This window comes from Stigmatopora nigra, chromosome 13, assembly GCF_051989575.1.
Source record: "Stigmatopora nigra isolate UIUO_SnigA chromosome 13, RoL_Snig_1.1, whole genome shotgun sequence".
NCBI classification, from domain to species: Eukaryota; Metazoa; Chordata; class Actinopteri; order Syngnathiformes; family Syngnathidae; genus Stigmatopora; species Stigmatopora nigra.
Window position 1 is genome coordinate 1,661,961 of NC_135520.1, and position 20,508 is coordinate 1,682,468.

General features: G+C 39.4%; 5 protein-coding genes across 6 annotated transcripts; all 5 read left to right on the forward strand.

Moving 5' to 3' along the window:
- The first annotated feature begins 2 nt into the window (after nucleotides 1-2).
- On the forward strand, nucleotides 3-1,602 carry zbtb8os (zinc finger and BTB domain containing 8 opposite strand). Its single transcript, XM_077730600.1, has 7 exons — nucleotides 3-183; nucleotides 431-455; nucleotides 535-656; nucleotides 726-808; nucleotides 941-993; nucleotides 1,092-1,128; nucleotides 1,206-1,602. Exons 1-7 carry the CDS (start codon nucleotides 102-104, stop codon nucleotides 1,290-1,292), a joined length of 489 nt encoding a protein of 162 aa, XP_077586726.1. The 5' UTR covers nucleotides 3-101; the 3' UTR covers nucleotides 1,293-1,602.
- A 322-nt stretch (nucleotides 1,603-1,924) lies between these two features.
- Nucleotides 1,925-4,985, forward strand: LOC144205955 (KH domain-containing, RNA-binding, signal transduction-associated protein 2-like). Its single transcript, XM_077730599.1, has 8 exons — nucleotides 1,925-2,298; nucleotides 2,890-3,017; nucleotides 3,159-3,275; nucleotides 3,443-3,589; nucleotides 3,855-3,976; nucleotides 4,044-4,298; nucleotides 4,379-4,434; nucleotides 4,835-4,985. Exons 1-8 carry the CDS (start codon nucleotides 2,208-2,210, stop codon nucleotides 4,861-4,863), a joined length of 945 nt encoding a protein of 314 aa, XP_077586725.1. The 5' UTR covers nucleotides 1,925-2,207; the 3' UTR covers nucleotides 4,864-4,985.
- A 968-nt stretch (nucleotides 4,986-5,953) lies between these two features.
- Nucleotides 5,954-11,316, forward strand: LOC144205954 (KH domain-containing, RNA-binding, signal transduction-associated protein 1-like). Of its 2 annotated transcripts, XR_013328252.1 has the most exons (11): nucleotides 5,954-6,333; nucleotides 7,170-7,297; nucleotides 7,453-7,569; nucleotides 7,724-7,870; nucleotides 8,127-8,248; nucleotides 8,315-8,570; nucleotides 8,687-8,763; nucleotides 8,828-8,889; nucleotides 9,278-9,446; nucleotides 10,891-10,951; nucleotides 11,025-11,316. XR_013328252.1 is itself a non-coding variant. In XM_077730598.1 (9 exons), the coding sequence occupies exons 1-9, from the start codon at nucleotides 6,243-6,245 to the stop codon at nucleotides 9,385-9,387; spliced, it is 1,110 nt and encodes a 369-aa protein (XP_077586724.1). In that variant the 5' UTR covers nucleotides 5,954-6,242; the 3' UTR covers nucleotides 9,388-10,884. The 2 variants fall into 2 exon arrangements, 1 of the variants encoding a protein (XP_077586724.1); XM_077730598.1 differs by lacking the exons at nucleotides 10,891-10,951; nucleotides 11,025-11,316 and having other exon boundaries at nucleotides 9,278-10,884.
- A 647-nt stretch (nucleotides 11,317-11,963) lies between these two features.
- On the forward strand, nucleotides 11,964-17,442 carry tmem39b (transmembrane protein 39B). Its single transcript, XM_077731251.1, has 9 exons — nucleotides 11,964-12,140; nucleotides 12,831-12,988; nucleotides 13,061-13,280; nucleotides 13,431-13,514; nucleotides 14,161-14,315; nucleotides 15,433-15,766; nucleotides 16,417-16,604; nucleotides 16,673-16,793; nucleotides 17,078-17,442. The coding sequence occupies exons 2-9, from the start codon at nucleotides 12,858-12,860 to the stop codon at nucleotides 17,309-17,311; spliced, it is 1,467 nt and encodes a 488-aa protein (XP_077587377.1). The 5' UTR covers nucleotides 11,964-12,140; nucleotides 12,831-12,857; the 3' UTR covers nucleotides 17,312-17,442.
- A 492-nt stretch (nucleotides 17,443-17,934) lies between these two features.
- ccdc28b (coiled-coil domain containing 28B) lies at nucleotides 17,935-20,145 on the forward strand. Its single transcript, XM_077730844.1, has 6 exons — nucleotides 17,935-18,146; nucleotides 18,742-18,994; nucleotides 19,122-19,291; nucleotides 19,356-19,510; nucleotides 19,898-19,920; nucleotides 19,996-20,145. Exons 2-6 carry the CDS (start codon nucleotides 18,759-18,761, stop codon nucleotides 20,048-20,050), a joined length of 639 nt encoding a protein of 212 aa, XP_077586970.1. The 5' UTR covers nucleotides 17,935-18,146; nucleotides 18,742-18,758; the 3' UTR covers nucleotides 20,051-20,145.
- Nucleotides 20,146-20,508: the final 363 nt, after the last annotated feature.

Sequence of the window (20,508 nt, forward strand, 5' to 3'; positions counted from 1 at the left end):
GTACGACACAGCTTCCGTGCCCCGCCCCGTCCACCATGTTGGAGAAGCACGGTGAATTCCGACATGCTACAGTTTCGCATTCGACACTTACGACAAGCTAAATGGACGACCGGCAGCTGGACTTGACAGAGGCGCAAAAACAAACAAAATCGAGGCTACCTAGCATTTTGAAGAAATATGAATGTGAGTGAAACGTCGTTACAATGTTAGTATAGCTTTTCCAAGCTCTGCGTGTTGTTATTATATTCCTTTTGAAAAGCTATAGTTCATACTAGGGTTGTCACGATCATCTACTTTTGAGGAAGTACCGATACGTTGCTAATTAATTCAAATTAAAACTTTTACTTACTGTAAAATGAAACTAAAAGTTGAGAGAAACACAAAAAAGCAAGATGTGAATGATTTCTAAATGTATTCCCTATTCTTTTAGACTTGGATCATACAGCAGATGTACAGTAAGTTTCTTATCGCTTCTGAATTTGGATTTTTGTAATTGGTATGCTAATTTTATATATTTTTCCACCCGTTTCCTAGAATCCACTCCTGGGGGAACACTCTCGAAGAAGCCTTTGAACAATGCGCCATGGGAATGTTTGGGTACATGACAGATACCGAAACTGTAGAACCCACAAATACAGTAGAAGTGGTGTCAGAGGGTGAGGGATTTGAGCAAAATTATGGAATTAATACAAATAATAATCATGCTTTGCCCCGCCCATTTTCAGGGGACGACCTGGAATCGCTGCTCTTCCATTTCCTCGATGACTGGCTGTACAAGTTTAGTGCAGTTGATTTCTTTATTCCAAGGGTAAGTAGGGTTCTCAAAACTAAACAAAATGGAATGTGCTTAAATTGATTAATTACATTGTTATGATTTTTATAAAGTAGTAATTTGATATTGTTATAGAATCCATTGTGATTGTATTTTCTATTTTGATAGGAAATTAAGGTTTTGAACATTGACAGAAGTAATTTTAAGATTCGCTCTATTGGGTAAGGTGGACCTCTGTGTAAAAATACAATCAAATATATTAATAATTTTTTTCATTTATCGCATTTCTTACCCTCTGAAATCATATTTTGTGTTAAAGATGGGGTGAAGAATTCTCATTATCGAAGCATCCACAGGTATAAATTCTGGAAATGTTTTTATTTGGGAGTAAATTGAACAAAAGTGACCACATTTTTTTATTTTTTCTCTCTAGGGAACAGAAGTGAAAGCCATTACATATTCTGCAATGCAAATCTACGACAGTGAGAAACCAGAAATTTTTGCAATTGTTGATATCTGATCCTCGGTTGAGTTTTTTTTATAAAACTTAATCATAGAATTGTTAAATATTACTTGTTCTTTTTAAATTATACTTTGAATTGTTTTAAAAAGTTATATTTTATCATACTAGAACATCAGTGGTGTCCAATCACTGACTGGTTGCCCAGTTGTTAAAATATCATTGACTATGGCCTGCATAAGAAGCTTAAATTAAGCCTACATTGCAGTTCTCACTTAAACAAAGCTAAGAAAACTGGGTAGAAGCCAAGTATATTGTTTTACATAAATTATTTTGTTCTTGAAATTATTTCTATACTGTAAATAGAAGCAACAATTGTTGTAATATGCTTTGCATTAAAAAAATAATAAAATAGGATAAATGAAATATTCTTGTTTTTTGTTATTTGTGCACTTTGTAGCAAAGCTTTAAACCCCATGATACTTATACTATTAATAGCATTCAATTCAATTAGTAAAAGTAAATAATATATGTACTCTAAAACCCTCAATTTGTGCAAACATTTTCCCCTATAAGACCATGATATTAACCACGAAGGGCAACACTTTAAAATCATAATAAAAGTAATGTGTTTATTACTTTTGGCGCATTTTTAGGCTAAGATTCGCCGACTCCTGAATATGACGTCAGATCCGATAAGATAGCTTCTTTTCCTCCCCAATCAAATACAGCTGCGCCATCATCTCCTCTTTGTTTATTGACAAAAGTGGAAAGAACGTACCGCAGCCACAACGGACAAAATTACCACGACGCCGTTGAATGAAAGGACTTTTGTCTTTTCGCAACCCACATTCGTGTGAAAGCTCGGCACGGCGAGTGACGCTCAATTTCGGCGGCGTTCGCGAGGTTTCGAGACCCGGCGAGTGCTAACAAAAAGCCCCATTCGGGTCCGACATCGTTAACGGTGAAACCAAAATGGAAGACACCAAGTACCTGCCGGAGCTCCTGGCTGAAAAAGACAGCTTGGATTCGTCATTCACCCACGCAATGAAGCTAATATCTGCAGGTAAGTGAATTTTGACCGTTTTATTAGCTTTGCCGCGCTCAATGCTAACTGTCGGCTAGTGGACGGCTTTCCTTCATCCTTGAAATACGTCCCGTTGAATAATGGGGAATTAAACACGTGGTGTTTGCTAATGTAGGTCAACCATCATTGCTTTCACGCACATAAAATATTGCATTCGACGACCGTAGTCGTTAATTATAGTACTTTTTTCCTAATAGCCATTTAGTCGTATAATAAGTACTCACAGCATTAATAAGTAAGAAAGTGCACAATAACACCGAACAAAAAATCAATAATAAACACTGAATGAATAATAAACAAATAACCAATACATAAGTAATACATTATAAGTAGTCACAACATAAATAGGGATATGCACAAATAACAACAACCAAATGAACATAAATAATACTCAATAAATAAGTAGTCAACATGTATTGTGTGCTGTGTTATTATTAGTTATTCTTAATTGGCTACACTTGACTGTAGCCAAATATGGATAACGCCTAAATTATTCCCTCAGTATGATTTGCATAAATATTACCCTAACTTGGGTAATTGGGTTTTAATCATGGCTTATTCTTTGCGCAGAGATTGATAGGATACAAAAGGGTGAAACCAAGAAAGAACCAGAAAAGGAGACATACCTGGACCTCTTTACTACACAGACACTAAAGCTTAAAGAGCGAGTACTTATCCCTTCCAAGCATTATCCCAGGGTAAGCAATTTTATTGGATAAAAATAAATGTATCATATAAAATAAGGTTAAGAGCAAAGGGTTCTGAGTTATTTGCATATATTTCAGTTCAAAGGAAGATGCTTAATATCCCCAATGTTGAATTCTGTTTATTTTTTGTAGGTAAACTTTGTCGGCAAGATTTTGGGGCCTCAGGGGAGCACTATCAAGAGGTTACAAGAGGAAACGGGGGCCAAGATTTCAGTTTTGGGTAAAGGCTCCATGAAGGACAAGACTAAGGTTTGTATATGTAGATTTTTGTTCAATTTGTGCTCAAATTGTTTTTAGAATTTTGTACAGTTGTCTTTTCATCATCTAATAAGATCTTAGAAATCCTTTGACTTGCCGTTTTAATTAATTGTGGATCAATAATGACATAATTTTGCTTACATTTCTTTTTCTTACAGGAGGAAGAGCTGCGGAATGGTGGGGAAGCCAAATATGCTCACCTTGCCATGGAGCTGCACGTTTTTATCGAAGTCATGGCCCCCATTCCAGACGCTTATCGTCGCATGGCTCAAGCTATGGATGAAGTCAAAAAGTTCCTGATTCCAGTACGTGTCGCTCCAACTGCACAATTTTAAAACGACTTGTCGACGAGGGTGCTCAGACGTTTGGTCAAGTACTGTTGAAAACAGTAGATATTTAGATACTAAACTCTCATGAATATCATTTTGAGAGCTGGTTTCAAAAGTAAACTTTCTGTCACCATTTGACCGGCGACCAAACGTCCTGCGGCCAAATGTCCGGCGACCAAACATCCGTTCACAGTCGACGAGCAATTATTATCATTTTTCTAACAAGACCACTCTTTCACAGGAGCCTGGCGAGTACGATCCTTACATGGACCCCCACTTCCTCAACGGTTCCCACGACGGTTCAGCCAGGGGGCGTGGCCAAATGGGACGAGGCCGAGGCGGACCTCCGGGCGCTGGACCCAGGTGAGACTTAAAAACAACGGGAGACGGCTTAAACCCCGCTTAACATGCCGACCCCCCCTTCCCACAGAGGGCGCGGACTTCCCCGCGGTGGTCCTCGGGGGGGTATACGGGGCGGAGCCCCACGAGGAGCCATGAGCCGGGGCAATTCGAGGGGCGGGCCGGCCTCCCCAAATCGAGGGGGCGCCGCCGCACGTTCAAGACCCCCCGCGGCCGGGGCGCCAAGGAAGGCCCTTTCCCACCAGAAAGCCCCCCCCTCGGGCACCCAACCCAAACCCGAGCCCGCCTATGAGGGGCATGAAGAATTTTATGAACCCGTGCCCTAGTAAGTTCAAAGACGGAGGCCACAACTGGGCGGCGGGTTGACCCGCAAATGCGTTTTAAGTTTGAATTTCTCTGTTTCAGTGATACCGATACCGAGTACTACGATTGCGTACCCCAGGACGCCTATGAGCAATACGGTGAGCGTTTCCAACCGCGTCTTTTCTCCTAAACCACGGGTCGGGAACCTTTTTGATGGAAAGAGCTATAAAGAATTCACATTTTTTTAAATGTTAATCCCTGAGAGCCATGCATGAATTTAAATGTCGACATACATGAAAATGTGTTCCTTTTTTAGTCACTTCAACAATTTTTAAGTACAAAAAGTATTTGAATTATTTTGACAACATTTTTTACCTTGTTGCTAATCAATGCACTCAGCAAAAGAGCCATATGCATTCACCAAAAGAGCCATACGCACCCATCAAAAGAGTCATATGTGGCCCCCAAAACATAGGTTCCCTACCCCTGTTTTAAACGTACATTTGGCAAAATATTAAATGCCCGACATCTTTCTTTTTTTCTACCCCATGTCTTCAGGTCCGGAGGAATGGGACAGCACGTGGTAGGTGTTGGGTCTGAAGCAGTGCTTCTCAATTATTTTCTGTTAGGCCCCCCCTAGCAAGAAGAAAACTATTCGCCCCCCCCCCCCACTTCCCACCGTGACTATAAATAAAATCATTTTATGAAATTGTTATGAGTACAACATGTGAAATGTTGCACTCTCGCAAATATGACAGAAGTAACAATGAGAGCGCCACTGCCAGCTACTGTAATGGATGCGCAATTACACTTTATACTAGTACGGCCAAATAAAATCCTGTTCCCCAGAGTTACACACGCCCCCCCAGGTATCGCACCACGCCCCCGCAGGGGGGCGCGCCCCACTATTTGAGAAGCACTGGTCTGAAGTAACAGATCAACGTAATTACCAACCGTGCACAAAGGAAAAACGAGGCAGAGACCCTAACCTATATTTCAAAGGGCCGGCGGAAGACAGGTCGAGGCGCGAGGTGGTGTCTCGCGCTCGGCTCGGTGGTTCTCTCTTATCTTTTCAAGGTGAAGGATGCCTTTATTGAATTTCAGCATGATGTCATGGAAAAGTACAGAAGTTGAGATTATAGGCATCATGGAAAAATACAACAGTTGAACACTGAGGCGAGTTGAGAAGATATTATAGACATCATGAAAGAGCATAAGATTAAGACAGAGATTATAGACAGGATGTTCTTTAGAAATGCACATTTTATTAAGACTCCTGTTTTAAGCAACTTCACAGTCGGCCTACGCGGCCGGCGGCAAAGCCGCCGCGGCCAGGCAGACCAAAGGAGCCTATAGAGAGTATCCCTATGGGATTATGCTTTGCAATAAAAAATAATAAAATAGGATAAATGAAATTTTCTTGTTTTTTGTTATTTGTGCACTTTGTAGCGAAGCTTTAAATCTCATGATTCTTATAAAATATAATAGCATCCAATTCAATTAGTAAGAGTAAATAATATATGTACTCTAAAAACACTCAATTTGTTCAAATATTTTCCCACATAAGACCATGATATTAACCACGAAGGGTAACACTTTAAAATCATAATAAAAGTAATGTGTTTATTACTTTTGGCGCATTTTTAGGCTCAGATTTGCCGACTCCTGAATATGACGTCAGATCCGGGAAGATAGCCTCTTTTCCTCCCCAATCAAATACATCTGCGCCATCATCTCCTCTTTGTCTATTGACGAAAGTGGAAAGAACGCACCGCAGCCACAACGGACAAAATTACCACGACGCCGTTGAATGAAAGGACTTTTGTCTTTTCGCAACCCACATTCGTGTGAAAGCTCGGCACGGTGAGTGAAGCTCAATTTCGGCGGCGTTCGCGAGGTTTCGAGACCCGGCGAGTGCTAACAAAAAGCCCCATTCGGGTCCGACATCGTTAACGGTGAAAGCAAAATGGAAGACACCAAGTACCTGCCAGAGCTCCTGGCTGAAAAAGACAGCTTGGATTCTTCATTCACCCACGCAATGAAGCTAATATCTGCAGGTAAGTGAATTTTGACCGTTTTATTAGCTTTGCTGCGCTCAATGCTAACTGTCGGCTAGTTGACGGCTTTCCTTCATCCTTGAAATACGTCCCGTTGAACAATGGGGAATTAAACGCGTGGTGTTTTAATGTAGGTCAACCATCATTGCTTTCACGCACATAAAATAATGCATTCGACGACCGTAGTCGTTAATTATAGTACTTTTTCCTAATAGCCATTTAGTTCAATGTGGAATATTCTTATACATATTGAATTGAAGGGTTTTATTGTTATTAAACCAGTATGAAATTGAAAGCTTCACGAAGTGCACAAATAACAACAAACAAAAACATAAATAACCAATACAGAAAAACAAAGAATAGTACGTATGTAATCAATCAGTAAATAAGTCCCAATATAAATAAGAAAGTGCAAAATAACAAAGAAATAAAAAAATATACACAATAACAATTAATAATATATAAATAGTCGTATAATAAGTACTCACAACATTAATAAGTAGGAAAGTGCACAAATAACACCGAACAAAAAATCAATAATAAACACTATGAATGAATAATTAACAAATAACTAATGCATACGTAAAAAATAATAAGTAGTCACAACATAAGTAGGGATGTACACAAATAACAACCAAATGAACAGATAAATATTATTCAATAAATAAGTAGTCAACATGTATTGTGTGCTGCATTATTATTACTTATTCTTAATTGGCTACACTTGACTATAGCCAAATATGGATAACACCTCAATTATTCCCTCAGTATAATTTGCATAAATATTGCCATAACTTGGGTAATTGGGTTTTAATCATGGCTTGTTCTTTGCGCAGAGATTGATAGGATACAAAAGGGTGAAACCAAGAAAGAGCCAGAAAAGGAGACATACCTGGACCTCTTTACTACACAGACACTAAAGCTTAAAGAGCGTGTACTTATCCCTTCCAAGCATTATCCCAGGGTAAGAAATTTTATTGGATGAAAATAAATGTATGATATAAAATTGACTCAAAATAAGGTTAAGAGCAAAGGGTTCTGAGTTATTTGCATATGATATTCCTGTTCAAAGGAAGATGCTTAATATCCCCAATGTTGAATTTTGTTTATTTTTTGTAGGTAAACTTTGTCGGCAAGATTTTGGGGCCTCAGGGCAGCACTATCAAGAGGTTACAAGAGGAAACGGGGGCCAAGATTTCAGTTTTGGGTAAAGGCTCCATGAGGGACAAGACTAAGGTTTGTATATGTAGATTTTGTTTTTATATTTGTGCCCAAATTGTTTTTAGAATTTTGTACAGTTGTCTTGTCATCTAATAAGATCTTAGAAATCCTTTGACTTGCCGTTTTTTTTTTTTTGTCGCTTAAAAAATTACATTTTTTTTTCTTACAGGAGGAAGAGCTGCGGAATGGTGGGGAAGCCAAATATGCTCACCTTGCTATGGAGCTGCACGTTTTTATCGAAGTCATGGCCCCCATTCCTGACGCTTATCTTCGCATGGCTCATGCTATGGATGAAGTCAAAAAGTTCCTGATTCCAGTATGTAGCGCCCCAACTGCACTATTTTAAAACGACTTGTCGACGAGGGTGCTTGGACGTTTGGTCAAGTACTTTTGAAAACAGTAGATATTTAGATATTAAACTCTCATGAATATAATTTTGAGAGCTGGTTTCAACAGTAAACTCACCATTTGACCGGCGACCAAACGTCTTGCGGCCAAATGTCCGGCGACCAAACATCCGGTCACAGTCGACGAGCAATTATCATTTTTCTAACAAGACCACTCTTACACAGGAACCCGGCGAGTACGATCCATACATGGACCCCCACTTCCTCAACGGTTCCCACGACGGTTCAGCCAGGGGGCGTGGCCAAATGGGACGAGGCCGAGGCGGGCCTCCGGGCGCCGGACCCAGGTGAGACTTAAAAACGACGGGAGACGGCCTAGACCCCGCTTAACATGCCGACCCCCTTTCCCACAGAGGGCGCGGACTTCCCCGCGGCGGTCCTCGGGGGGGTATGCGGGGCGGAGCCCCACGAGGAGCCATGAGCCGGGGCAATTCGAGGGGCGGGCCGGCAGGTAGAGGCGTCCCCGCCTCCCCAAATCGAGGGGGCGCCGCCGCACGTTCAAGACCCCCCGCGGCCGGGGCGCCAAGGATGCTCCCCGCGGCCGCCCTTTCCCACCAGCAAGTCCCCCCCTCGGGCACCCAACCCAAACCCGAGTCCTATGAAGACTATGTAAGCTATCAAACATAGCTTTCTTACTTAGAAGGCCCAAATTAATGGTTTGTCAAACGCACACCTTGACGTCTTTTCGCCGAGATAATGTACTCGGTGATTTATCTTCCTTCCAGCCTGCTTTTGAGGATTCATATGCAGAGCCCGCCTATGAGGGGTATGAAAATTATTATAACCAACAACCCGTGCCCACGTAAGTTCAAAGACGGAGACCACAACCCGCAAATGCGTTTTAAGTTTGAATTTCTCTGTTTCAGTGATACCGAGTACTACGATTACGGACATGGAGAACCCCAGGAAGCCGCCTATGAGCAATACGGTGAGCGTTTCCAACCGCGTTTCTTCTCCTAAACCAGGGGTCGGGAACCTTTTTGATGGACAGAGCTATAAACAATTCCTATTTTTTTAAATGTTAATCCTTGAGAGCCTCACAGGTTAGTGGAGAGCCATATGCAAACATCAAAAGAGCCATATGCACTCACCAAAAGAGTCGTATTCACTCACCAAAAGAGTCGTATTCACTCACCAAAAGAGTCGTATCCACTCACCAAAAGAGTCGTTTCCACTCACCAAAAGAGCCATATGCTCCCATTAAAAGAGTCATATGTGGCTCCCGAAACATAGGTTCCCTACCCTTGATTTATATGTACATTTGGAAAAATATTAAATGCCGTACATATTTCTTTTTTTCTACCCCATGCCTTCAGGTCAGGAGGAATGGGACAGCACGTGGTCGGCCTCCGCGGCCGGCGGCAAAGCCGCCGCGGCCAGGCAGACCAAAGGAGCCTATAGAGAGCATCCCTATGGGAGATTCTGAACTGGTAGAGAGTTGCCACGGCAACAGTCTTCAAATGTAACTCGCTAGCAGTTTCAAAAGTAATTTCCCTCCCTTTTTTCCCAATTTTCGTGGTTAAGTTTATTTTTAGATGAATTTTTTTGGGTAACATTTTTTTTGGGGATGTTAGATTTTCCGAGGTTAAAATATGATAAGTTTTTGTCGTGGTTTATAATGTGTTTGCATTTAATAGCTGTTACAATGCGTAGTTGGCAGGACTAACATGGAAAACGTGCAAAAAGTGACGCTCTTATTTTTAAGTGGTATTTGTTGGTTTCCATTTTAATGATGTGAAAAAATATATCAAGCTTGATTATTAGTTATTCACAAAATGGAACAAAAGGGGAGATTAATTTGCCATTTAAAATCTTATTTTAGAGGCCCCGCAAATGTAGACCTTTGTTCAAATCACTTAATTAAACTTTAATGCTAATATAGTTTAAAAAAACGAGTACCGAAAATCTGAAAAAGTCACATAATTGCAACAATAACAAAAAAATACTAATGGCCAAACCGTTGTCAGTGTTTTTGTACATAACCGTAGGACAATTATGTATCTCGTAGACGCGTTAAAATGTGTACGTTGGGTTAAATAGGATTCCAAAGACGTTTTACTTAAATGTCTGTTTTTAGGTTGAGCGTAAAAGTGACAAAAAACATTTTGCATTTGTTGTATAACCCCCAAAAAAACAAAAAAAAATCAGTTGGTGAAAATGTAAGTGTATTTAACGCTGACTAAGCTACATGTGTACTTTTTTTGCTTTAAAAAAAAAAAACAAAAGCGTGTTTTTGACGTTGGCCGTACTTAGTGTGTTTTTCCCTAAAACTTTTAAGCTACATTTGTAATGTCACCCACAATAAAGCTCATCATTCCAAGGAAATAATGGTCTGCAAAAAAATATTAGTTGGACTTGATGATATTATTTTTGCTTGAATATGTATTGTCGCCAATCTTTAGTGTATCTCAACAATATTTCAAACCAAGCTTGCAGGGGTCTTGACTTTCAAGCAAAGTCATGCTGGCTGCTTTTTTAATAAAAGAAAAAAATGGCAGAGGGGAGGATTCTAAAAGCCAAAAGAACGCCACAAGAAGGTAAAACTAACCAACTCTCTTATTAGATTTTTGTTTTTTATTGTGACACCTTATACAAAGTAGTTTTATCTTTCCAAATGCAACTTAAGATACTCAAAATATGACAACAGCAAAATATACCGTGTAAAACAAATTAAATGTATCATTTACAACTTCAGTAAATTGAAATTTAGTGGATTATAATATCAACTTTAACCATATGTGGTAGTCATCCTGAAAATTAGTACATCATAATATACTTTATACCTAACTATGTAGTAGAAATTGCCTAATAATGGAAGAAAAAAATATGCTTGAGTTGGATAAAAATTGTTTTTTTAGAGATTTGCATGTTGGATTGTGGGAATTTATGGAATATCTTGCATTGGCTTATTTTTTTCTCTCTTTTATAGGTGTTGAAATGTCTCGGTGGTGGAGACATAACTACTTCTGATATCCATTTTGCCTGTTAAGGTCAGTAAATGCCAAAAAATGAAATGTTTTTTGTCATGGACATTGACTAAAATGTATTTTGTTACTTTTGCAGGTCTTGAAAGAAACATTTGGAGCATGGAAAGATGAAAATGGACTTGCTAAGCAGAATGTATCCTGAATGTATTCCCCTTTTGGGAAAGAAAACTGTAAATATTATATATCTGTTTTTGATGGGAGACAAAAGTGCACTGTTAGCTTTATTATAGTGTTTTATTTTTATTTGGAAGTGTCCACGTCCTATCACAAAGTGACATTTAATGTAAATTATATTTTTAAGTCATGAGCGCATGTGAGATGTAGTGTTGTATATTTTTAATAAATTCTGATCTCGTATTTTAGCAAAAGCTCTTTGTGATGCATAAATAATTCTCTACTACTGTATTTTTACAGAAAAAAGACCCACTCGTGTTGGTTATTGGGGGAAAAAATTCATGACAACCTCAAATAGTTACATTAAAAATACATATTACCATTAGTATTAATTGTTAAATATTTATCCTAATTAAGCACTCAACATTTATAACAATTTTAGACTCGTTGCACTGTTTGAAAATGGACCTATTGACTACACGCTCCATTGACTACAATGTTATATGTATCGAACAGTTCTGACACAAAATGGCCGACTCACGACGACACTCATCTCCGTTCACTCACAGAGCACTTAAAATCCACGCTCACACTGACGTACAATTGAAAAATGTGTCACTGACCATTAGCGTTGCCAGATTGGATGAAGTCCCTCCTATTTGGCTTATTGACAAAGTCGCAGGAAGGGAGGAAAATCCACTGGGCGGGTCGATAAAATCTGGCATTTTTAAGAAACCTCTTAATCACATCCAACAGTTTACAAAGTAATGTCTTGGAACCAAAGAAATATAGCATCTTCACTCCCAAGAAAGGTACACATTTAATAGTTCCCCCCGCTCAATTTCTCCGCTAATTTCTGTTTGCAGTCCATTTTTTTAATGATACTACCCCTTTAAACTAGACTCCGCCCCCTTCAGTTGCTAGCATAACCGCGCTGCAGTCTATCAGCTTCTACTACAACAACAATGAATGTATTTGGCAATTTCAATGAAACCTACGCCCTTATTTCTGCATTTATTCCAAAACTTTGTTGCCTTTAAGTGGAAATTGATGCCGGAGAGCAACGTTTGACACCCTGGTAGGGTTTTATTATCCTCTTTATCAGTTTGTTATCTTAGGTGAATTCCAGCTAGCTTGCTACATGGACACTTTCGGCCTAGCATCTTTGTATTTATTCAAGCATGGTCTTGGGGGGGAAAGACCCCCACGTTTATGCCGCCTGGTGGAAATTATTGTATTAATTAGAGACAGTTTATGACTGTTTTGCCTTATAATGCTAATAGTGTGAATTAGTTTGAAAATTAGTGTTATGTTTCGGTTTTGTGGTGCGTCGTTGGTTAAGTGGTTGACTATTTGCCTTGCGGACTGGAAGTTGTGGGTTCGATTCTCTGCACCTGTGACTTCGTTTAAGTAGGCTAGAGGAAGATGCTCTAGCTTATGATGCTGCCAAGTAAGGTTGTAAATTAATGTGTTTAGGACTTTTTAAAAAATAGCAAGTAGGAATGGGCATATTTTGATATGATACATGGCTAACAATAACAATAATATCGCGATATTAGCGATTTATAGGTCAGGAAATCAGTCTGCGATATTCTACAATCCAACTATTAAAGAGAAAAACAAGTAAACAATTTAATTCACTTCTTAGTTGTATTTTTGCTTTGTTTTGTGGCAATTGTGATTCATTTTGTGGCTATTTGCATTTGTGTTGTGGTTATTTGTGCTTTTATTTTGAAAAACATTCACCATTTCTCTCTCTTTTTTACAGGTAATAAACAGAATAGCAAGGTGTCTAATGGCAGGTGGAAGGCGAGGGGCAAATCGCACCACTTACTGCAGAAGTCCACTCGGCAACGAACCAGGCTCGGTCAGCAATGGCAACCATTCCACCAGCTCTCCAGTCACCGGCGTCCGCTCTCGCACAAGGTTTGTCTTTCCTCCCAAACCCACCCCACTTCCGCCAATCCCCTAACCTAGAGGGTCTTCTTATTTCCATAGGAGCGGTACCGGAGCCTGCCTTAGCAGCCCTCCATTAGCCGCGACAACGGTGGTGCCGTTAAAACACTGCAAGATTCCAGAGTTGCCCGTAGATAACAACATCCTCTTCGAACTGCATCTTTTTTTCTGCCATCTTATTGCCCTTTTTGTCCATTATGTCAATATCTATAAGACAGTATGGTGGTATCCGCCATCCCATCCTCCTTCACATACTTCACTGGTAAGTAATTTAAATGTAATAGTGCTTATTATAATAGTAGTAAGTCACAAAAAATAATTTGGATAATAGAGTTAGGTCTCATTTAATGCTTTATCATAAATTTGTTAGGTAGGGTTAGGGGCAATCAGAAATTATTTTCTTATTTTACAGAATTTCCACTTGATTGATTACAACATGCTGGTGTTCATAGTCATCATTTTGGCTCGGAGATTAATCGGCGCAGTTGTTAAAGAGGTAAGAGTTGTTGCCATATGCCATTAATCAATTTATTGCACTGTAAAAAAATATATATAGGAAAAAGTACATGCTAGTTTGTGTGGCTTTTTTAGTTAAATTCATGAAAACTGACCTGATTAAGTTATTTTTTGCATTTTCAATATATTATTAGTAGTGTGTTCAATATATATATTTAATTGAGGCAATACTTGTAACAAAGTCGTATTTTCAGGACTATAAATCTCATTTTTTAGACAGTAATCCCTCAATTATCACAGTTAATGTCAACCAACATGGCCGCAATCAACAAAAAAAAATAAAAAAATAGGGTCACCCCCAATTTAAAACAAAAAAAATGTTTTTCACATTTTTCTTTACTTAAAAAAATGACTTAACTAAAAATCCACAATGTAGTGAAGCCGCAATATTTGAGGGATTACTGTACATTTCAAAAATATATATTTCTTACAGTTATCTGAAAAAAATACTAACAAATGACTATTTAGCCTATCATTCCCCATATTACTAATCTCTACCTCTTCCCAAAAATGCCACTTATCCTCCAATACAACTTATTTTTTTAATCCTTCTTAATTCTGCATTATTTGGCTGTTACGAGAAGATGTTACATCATTCTTACTGTATTTCTTTTTCTGTCCTGCAGGCATCACAAAGCGGGAAGCTCTCCTTTCCGCATTCCATCTTCCTGGTCATGGCACGCTTTGTCGTGCTAACGTTAACGGGGTGGAGCTTATGCCGATCTCTTATTTACCTCTTCAGAACGTATTCCGTGCTAAGTCTACTTTTCCTCTGCTACCCGTAAGTACCAGCAGGGGAACCTTGGACCTTGTGCTTTTTATTTTGTTTACCGTTTGAAATAGATTTTTTGATAAGATTTGGTATTTTTTTCTTTTTGTATGTTATACCAGAAATCCTATTTATTATACTAAGACTTGGAGTTCATTTAATAGGGGTGGGCAAACTAAAATAAGGGCAAAAGTGAGTGTGGGGGTGCTTTGGTTTCAAGCTCCAAAGTTTTCCTCAATACTAAGTGTCCTGCGAGTGCAATCAGTGGATTGCAGTCAGGTGCGTCTCGCAGCCCAACCCCCGCTGGTTCAAACTCTGTCAGCTCTCTCGGTCGGTCGGTGCTGGCCAGATATTTTGAGCAAAAAGCAACCCCCCCCCCTCCCCTCCCCACCCGCAGTGACCCAACCCCCATCCCAACTTTCTGTTTTCAGATCAAATTAAAATGAAGAGTATAGATGCATATTAAATGCCGTGATTTTCCACCTTTTAAATCAATAATTGTCATTTTTTAATCAATTTTTTGTATTTTTAGTTAAAAAATCATTTTGTAAAATATAAAAATATATATAAAAAAAAACAATAAACATTGTTTTTGAGCTAAATGGTTTTTGAACTACAAACACAGAAATAAATAGATTTAAAAATGACAATTTTTGATTGAAAAGTGATCTCTACTCTTCATTTTAATTTGATCTTAAAACAGAAAGTCGGCACGGGGGTTGGGTGGCTGTGGGTGGGGAGGGGAGGGGGGGAGCTTTTTGCTCAAAATATCTGGCCAGCACCGACCGACCGAGCTGACAGAGTTTGAACCAGCGGGGGTTGGGCTGCGAGACGCACCTGACTGCGATCCACTGATTGCACTTGCAGGACACTTAGTATTGAGGAAAACTTTGGAGCTTGAAACCAAAGCACTTCCACACTCACTTTTGCCCTTATTTTAGTTTGCCCAGTCCTATTAAATGAACACTTAGTCTTAGTATAATAAAGAGGAGTTCTGGTATAACATTCAAAACAAAAAAATACAACTTTTACAACTATAGCCTAGTGTTATGATGGTCCACATTCGAAATAGCTTTTATGATAAGTTTTTTTTTGTTTGTTTTTTGACTGGTATCTTTTTTTGTCACAGATTTGGGATGTACATCCCTTTTTTTCGGCTAAGCTGCGACGTCCGGCGCGCCGGCGCCCTCTCGCCCATCGCCAGCATCGGCTCCAAAGAGATGGGCGGAGTCGGCCGGGGGCGGGACTACCTGAGCGTGCTGAAGGAAACGTGGAAGCAGCACACCAGTCAGCTGTACGGCGTCCAGGTCACGCCCACTCATGCCTGCTGCCTGTCGCCGGATTTGATCCGGAAGGAGGTGGAATACCTCAAGATGGACTTTAACTGGAGAATGAAGGAGGTGCTGGTCAGCTCCATGCTGAGTGCCTACTATGTGGCTTTTGTGCCTGTCTGGTTTGTTAAGGTTTGTATTTATATATACTGTCATGAAATGCTTCTACGATAGGGCTTCCGAGCCAGATGTGGCTTTTTGGAAAATATGAAATCTGCTGTTCTCAGTTTTTTATTATTATTATTATTATTTTTTAATCTAAATAAATGACTTGTGCCCGGCATTTGGCTGGCTGTCATTCTAGGGTGTCCTAGGGTGTCTAGTTGGCTCCAGCACCCTCGCTCTAACCCTTGAGGATAAGAAATTAATGAATAAAAAAAATTAATGATTAAAGGTAAATATTAGTGTTATATTTTATGTATTAATTTATATTTTGTTAATTACTTTATATTATTTTATATTTTGTTAATTAATTTATATAATTTCTATTTGCACTATTTAATATTTTGTTGATTAATTTATATTATTTTATAATGTTTTAAATTTAATTTATAAAAATATATTATTCCGGTGGTTTCCTGGAAAATTTATCTGGCAACCCATTCTTAATGGGACCATATCATATAATATATAATGTAACAATATCTTGCTACTCCCCTTTGAATCTATTGTAATCCACTTCAACAGTCAGCGCATTTATTGCAATGCTTCTTATCTGCCGCTAGAGGGAGACAAAGTCACCATATATTAATGGATTATTCTTCTTTGTTTTCTTCCTACAGAGTACGCAGTATGTGGACAAATGCTGGTCTTGCGAGCTCTTCATACTGGTTTCGGTCAGTACATCGGTCATTCTCATGAGGCACCTCTTGCCCCCCCGCTACTGCGACCTCCTCCACAAGGCCGCGGCGCACTTGGGTTGCTGGCAGAAAGTCGACCCGTCCCTCTGCTCCAACGTCCTCCAGCACTTGTACGTAGTCGCCATTAAAACTCATTGGGAATAACATTAATGTATTTTTATTCTGTTTCCCCCTTCAGGTGGACCGAAGAATACATGTGGCCGCAGGGGGTCCTGGTCAAACATAGCAAGAATGTCTACAAAGCTACGGGACACTACAATGTCGCCGTACCGTCTGATGTGTCACATTATCGCTTCTACGTGAGTAATGCTAACGTGTTAGCTTAGCCGTTTTGTTTTGGTTTGTTGTGATGTTAAAAGTGGTGCATAATATATATTTTTAAATGGAATAAACACACTTAACAACACTAGCCAGAACAAAAAAAACATTTTTCTGCTTCTTTTGTAACTGGCGGCCATCTTGGTAGGGGCAATTAGTGTTTGGAAAGTAAACATTTTACTGCATCGCCACATTATTTTTTTTGTACTTGCCAAATATTTTGTACGGCGTTCCTTGAAGCTCATTGTGTATTTTCAACCCACAGTTTTTCTTCAACAAGCCGCTACGAATATTGAACATCCTCCTCATCCTGGAAGGTTCCATGATATTTTATCAACTGTATTCGTTGATCAGCTCGGAAAAGTGGCATCAAACCATATCACTGGCACTGATTCTCTTCAGTAACTACTATGCCTTCTTTAAACTACTGAGAGACAGAATTGTCTTAGGTAAGGCGTACGCTTACTCTAACGGTCCCTTGGATCAGAAAGTAAGTTAGGTCTAAGTTATTGCAGCGTGTATCTGAAAAAAAGAAGTTTAAGAGCTCTGTATTTTTTCTACAAACTGCATTTTGTGTCATGCTTTTGTTCTGATCTGTCATAATAAAAAAGATATTTTTGTATTACTGAATATTGTTTTGGGGCATTTTTGTTGGGTGTTTGTAGTTCATTTGTAGGTACATTTAGTCTACTTTTGTGGTTCAGTGTTTGTATTTTTTTATGTTGTAACATTTGTACTCTTCTATTGAGTAAAAATGTTTTTATAAATTAATACTATAGGAAAGAAGATATATGTATTTAGGAGTGTATTTAAAAAACAAATACATGTATTCTTCTGTTTATATGTCTGTGTTTATCAACGTCATTAGGCGCCAAATTGGGCTGTACCACCTCTGTGGGTAAATGAGCGGTTTTCTTTTTTCACAATGAATGCTTTGTGCTCGTGTTTTATTGGAACCTTATTGATATATTTATATTTTGTACACTTATTTTTGCTTTACTTTCTTAATAGGAACACACAGAAGACCTTTGTGTGCCTTCACGAGGACGTTTGGTTTGGCGAATGTCCCCCGAAAGTGGGCAAAATGAACCTTCCCGCACCCTTCAGACTTCACTCAGGGAATACTGCACCCACGAAATCCTGATTGCTGCAGCTGCGCAGAAAACGCCACTTTGACCAGCCGCACTTTTGTACGGATGACTAGCTTCATTTCATCTTCCTTCACTCTTAAAACCTTCTTATTTTGAAAATAAATAACTACACAAACTAAAAAAGGGAAACACGAGGAGATATGACATCGAAAGTTTTAAGTTTCCTGGCAAATAACAGATAAGGTAAGTCTTAATTCCTCATGCCGAGACAATGTTTTCCATTCGTCGTGTTTCTTCGGTTTTAAACGATATTAAACGACCTAACCTATTATTTAGTCAAATATTATGAAAAGAATAAGTTATAATTCGGTAAAGTGTAGCAAAAAAAACACGCTTACAAAGGCGAATTTTTATTTGTATCGTCTTAAGAGTCCGTGCTTATCGTGTTCGATATTAATGCGTTGTAGTACTGGGTAATTATATCGAGTTATAATGTAATAACACATGTCAGACATGGCAATAAACCCCTGACGGGAAATAAATATATGTATATGCACTTTGTATAGCTCTTGACAACTAGCACAACATTGTTTTTAATGTAAAAAAGAAACACAATTGAGTGTTTGTGTGTGGTCAGCCAATCACAGGGCACAAGGAGACAAACAACCAATCACGCTCACTCACACTCAATTTAGAGTGTCCAATCAGCCTATCATGTCTTGTCTGGGAGGAAACTGCAGTACCCAGAGAAAACCCACTTTTATTGCTATAGTAAATAGACAAAGATATAAATTTGACACCCCTTTTTGAGTGATTTATTATTGTGCCTTTTCCGCAGTGAGCTAGCGGGTAACAATGGAGGACAAGCGCAAGAAGCGGAGCCCCAAAGTGTCTCTCCCGCAGCCGCCACCTCCTCCAGTCAACCCACGCAAGATGGCCGTGCTGCCGGCCAGCAAGAGCGCCACCTTTTCCCTTGGCCTGCCACAGCCCCCCTCACCTAAAAACCGGGGCAAGTACAAAAGATCCGTCGGGGCCCCGGGACCGCCCAAAGAGGCCTTTGCCGGCATGGTGGCGCCGCCCAAGACCGTCAGGTAAATTTACAATACTCACACCACTTTTTAATCTGCCCGGCAACTAAGCCAAAATATTGAATGCAATAATCAAACTGAATATTTAGGATTTGTTCTGTATTTTTTTTCCAAACAAAAATTTCTCCAGGACCCACAAGGAGAAGCCGAGGGCCCCTCAGCCAGCCGGCCCCAGCAAAGTATCCCAGTCGTCCCCCCTCCAACACTCCTTCCTCACCGACGTCTCGGATGTGCGTGAGATGGAGGGTGGTCTCTTGAACCTCCTCAACGACTTCCACTCGGGCAAACTTCAGGCTTTCGGTGAGAGAAAAATAGCCTGTGTCCAAATCCTCTTCGTTAACCGCCATATTTGTCCACCTTGCAGGTAAAGTGTGCTCCTTTGAGCAACTTGAGCATGTTCGTGAAATGCAAGAAAAGCTGGCAAGACTTCACTTCAGTATGGACAGCCACGTGGAGGAATTGTCCCAGGACCAACGGAAGTGCACCTCCGATCTCAACTTGGAACATCTGCTCTGCAACGTGAGTGTAAAATATTTTTATTTTTGGGCTAGAACAGCAGCAAAGTTCCTGAAAATTTTCTCCAAAGTGGACGTGGTGACTGTTTGGGTACATTGCTTGCTGACATGCTATATTTACATGCATTTATCAGGCTTAAAGCATGACAATACATTCTTAGATTGGATTATTGCAACTTTACTTCTAGTGAATGGGTACATTGCTTGCTGGCACGCTATATTTACATGCATTTATCAGGTTTAAAGCATGATAATAGCCTTAGATTAGATTATTGCAACTTTACTTATAGTGAATTCAATTATTTGTGATTTTTTTCTGATATTAATGATTTAAAAACATATTATTCTTTCTTAAAACGTTTATTTTAATTATTTATTCATTTTTTTACAGTTGGAGGAGCTCAGCACATCCATGTATCCTTTACATTTTATTCAAAAATGAGGCAAATGTTCGCAGTGGTGCCGTAATCCTTGACTTGGCACCCTCAGACAAAAACTCCATTTGGCTGAAAATCAGGATCCACCCAAGACATCTGCTCCATGACCAAATGAGGTATCGAGAGGGCGTCGCCATGGTGATGTAACGGACTCGTTAAGTGGGGTAGGTGTCTTGCCCGTGGGGGGGATTTGAAAGGGAGGGAATTGCATTAATGGCACAACTTATTGTTTGTTTTAGTTTGTTTTGAAAGCTTTGTTTATGCTAGCTTTTTGAATTAGGAATTTTTACCTTGAGTTATTTCAATGAAGTTTCTGTCTTTAGGGTTAAATTATAGTTTGATGATATATATGTATATATTTTGTCTCTGAAGTAAAAAGGGCAGCTATTGGTTTTAAACCAGGGGTGTCAAACATATGGCTCGCGGGCCAGGAGTGGACCACTAAGGGGTCTGATTTAAAAAAAAAATGTTTTATTTGTATTTATTTTTGGCTGGAAGTGACCTAAAAGTACCCAAAAATGACAATTAATTGATTAAAATGAGTTTTTTTTGCCATTGATAAATA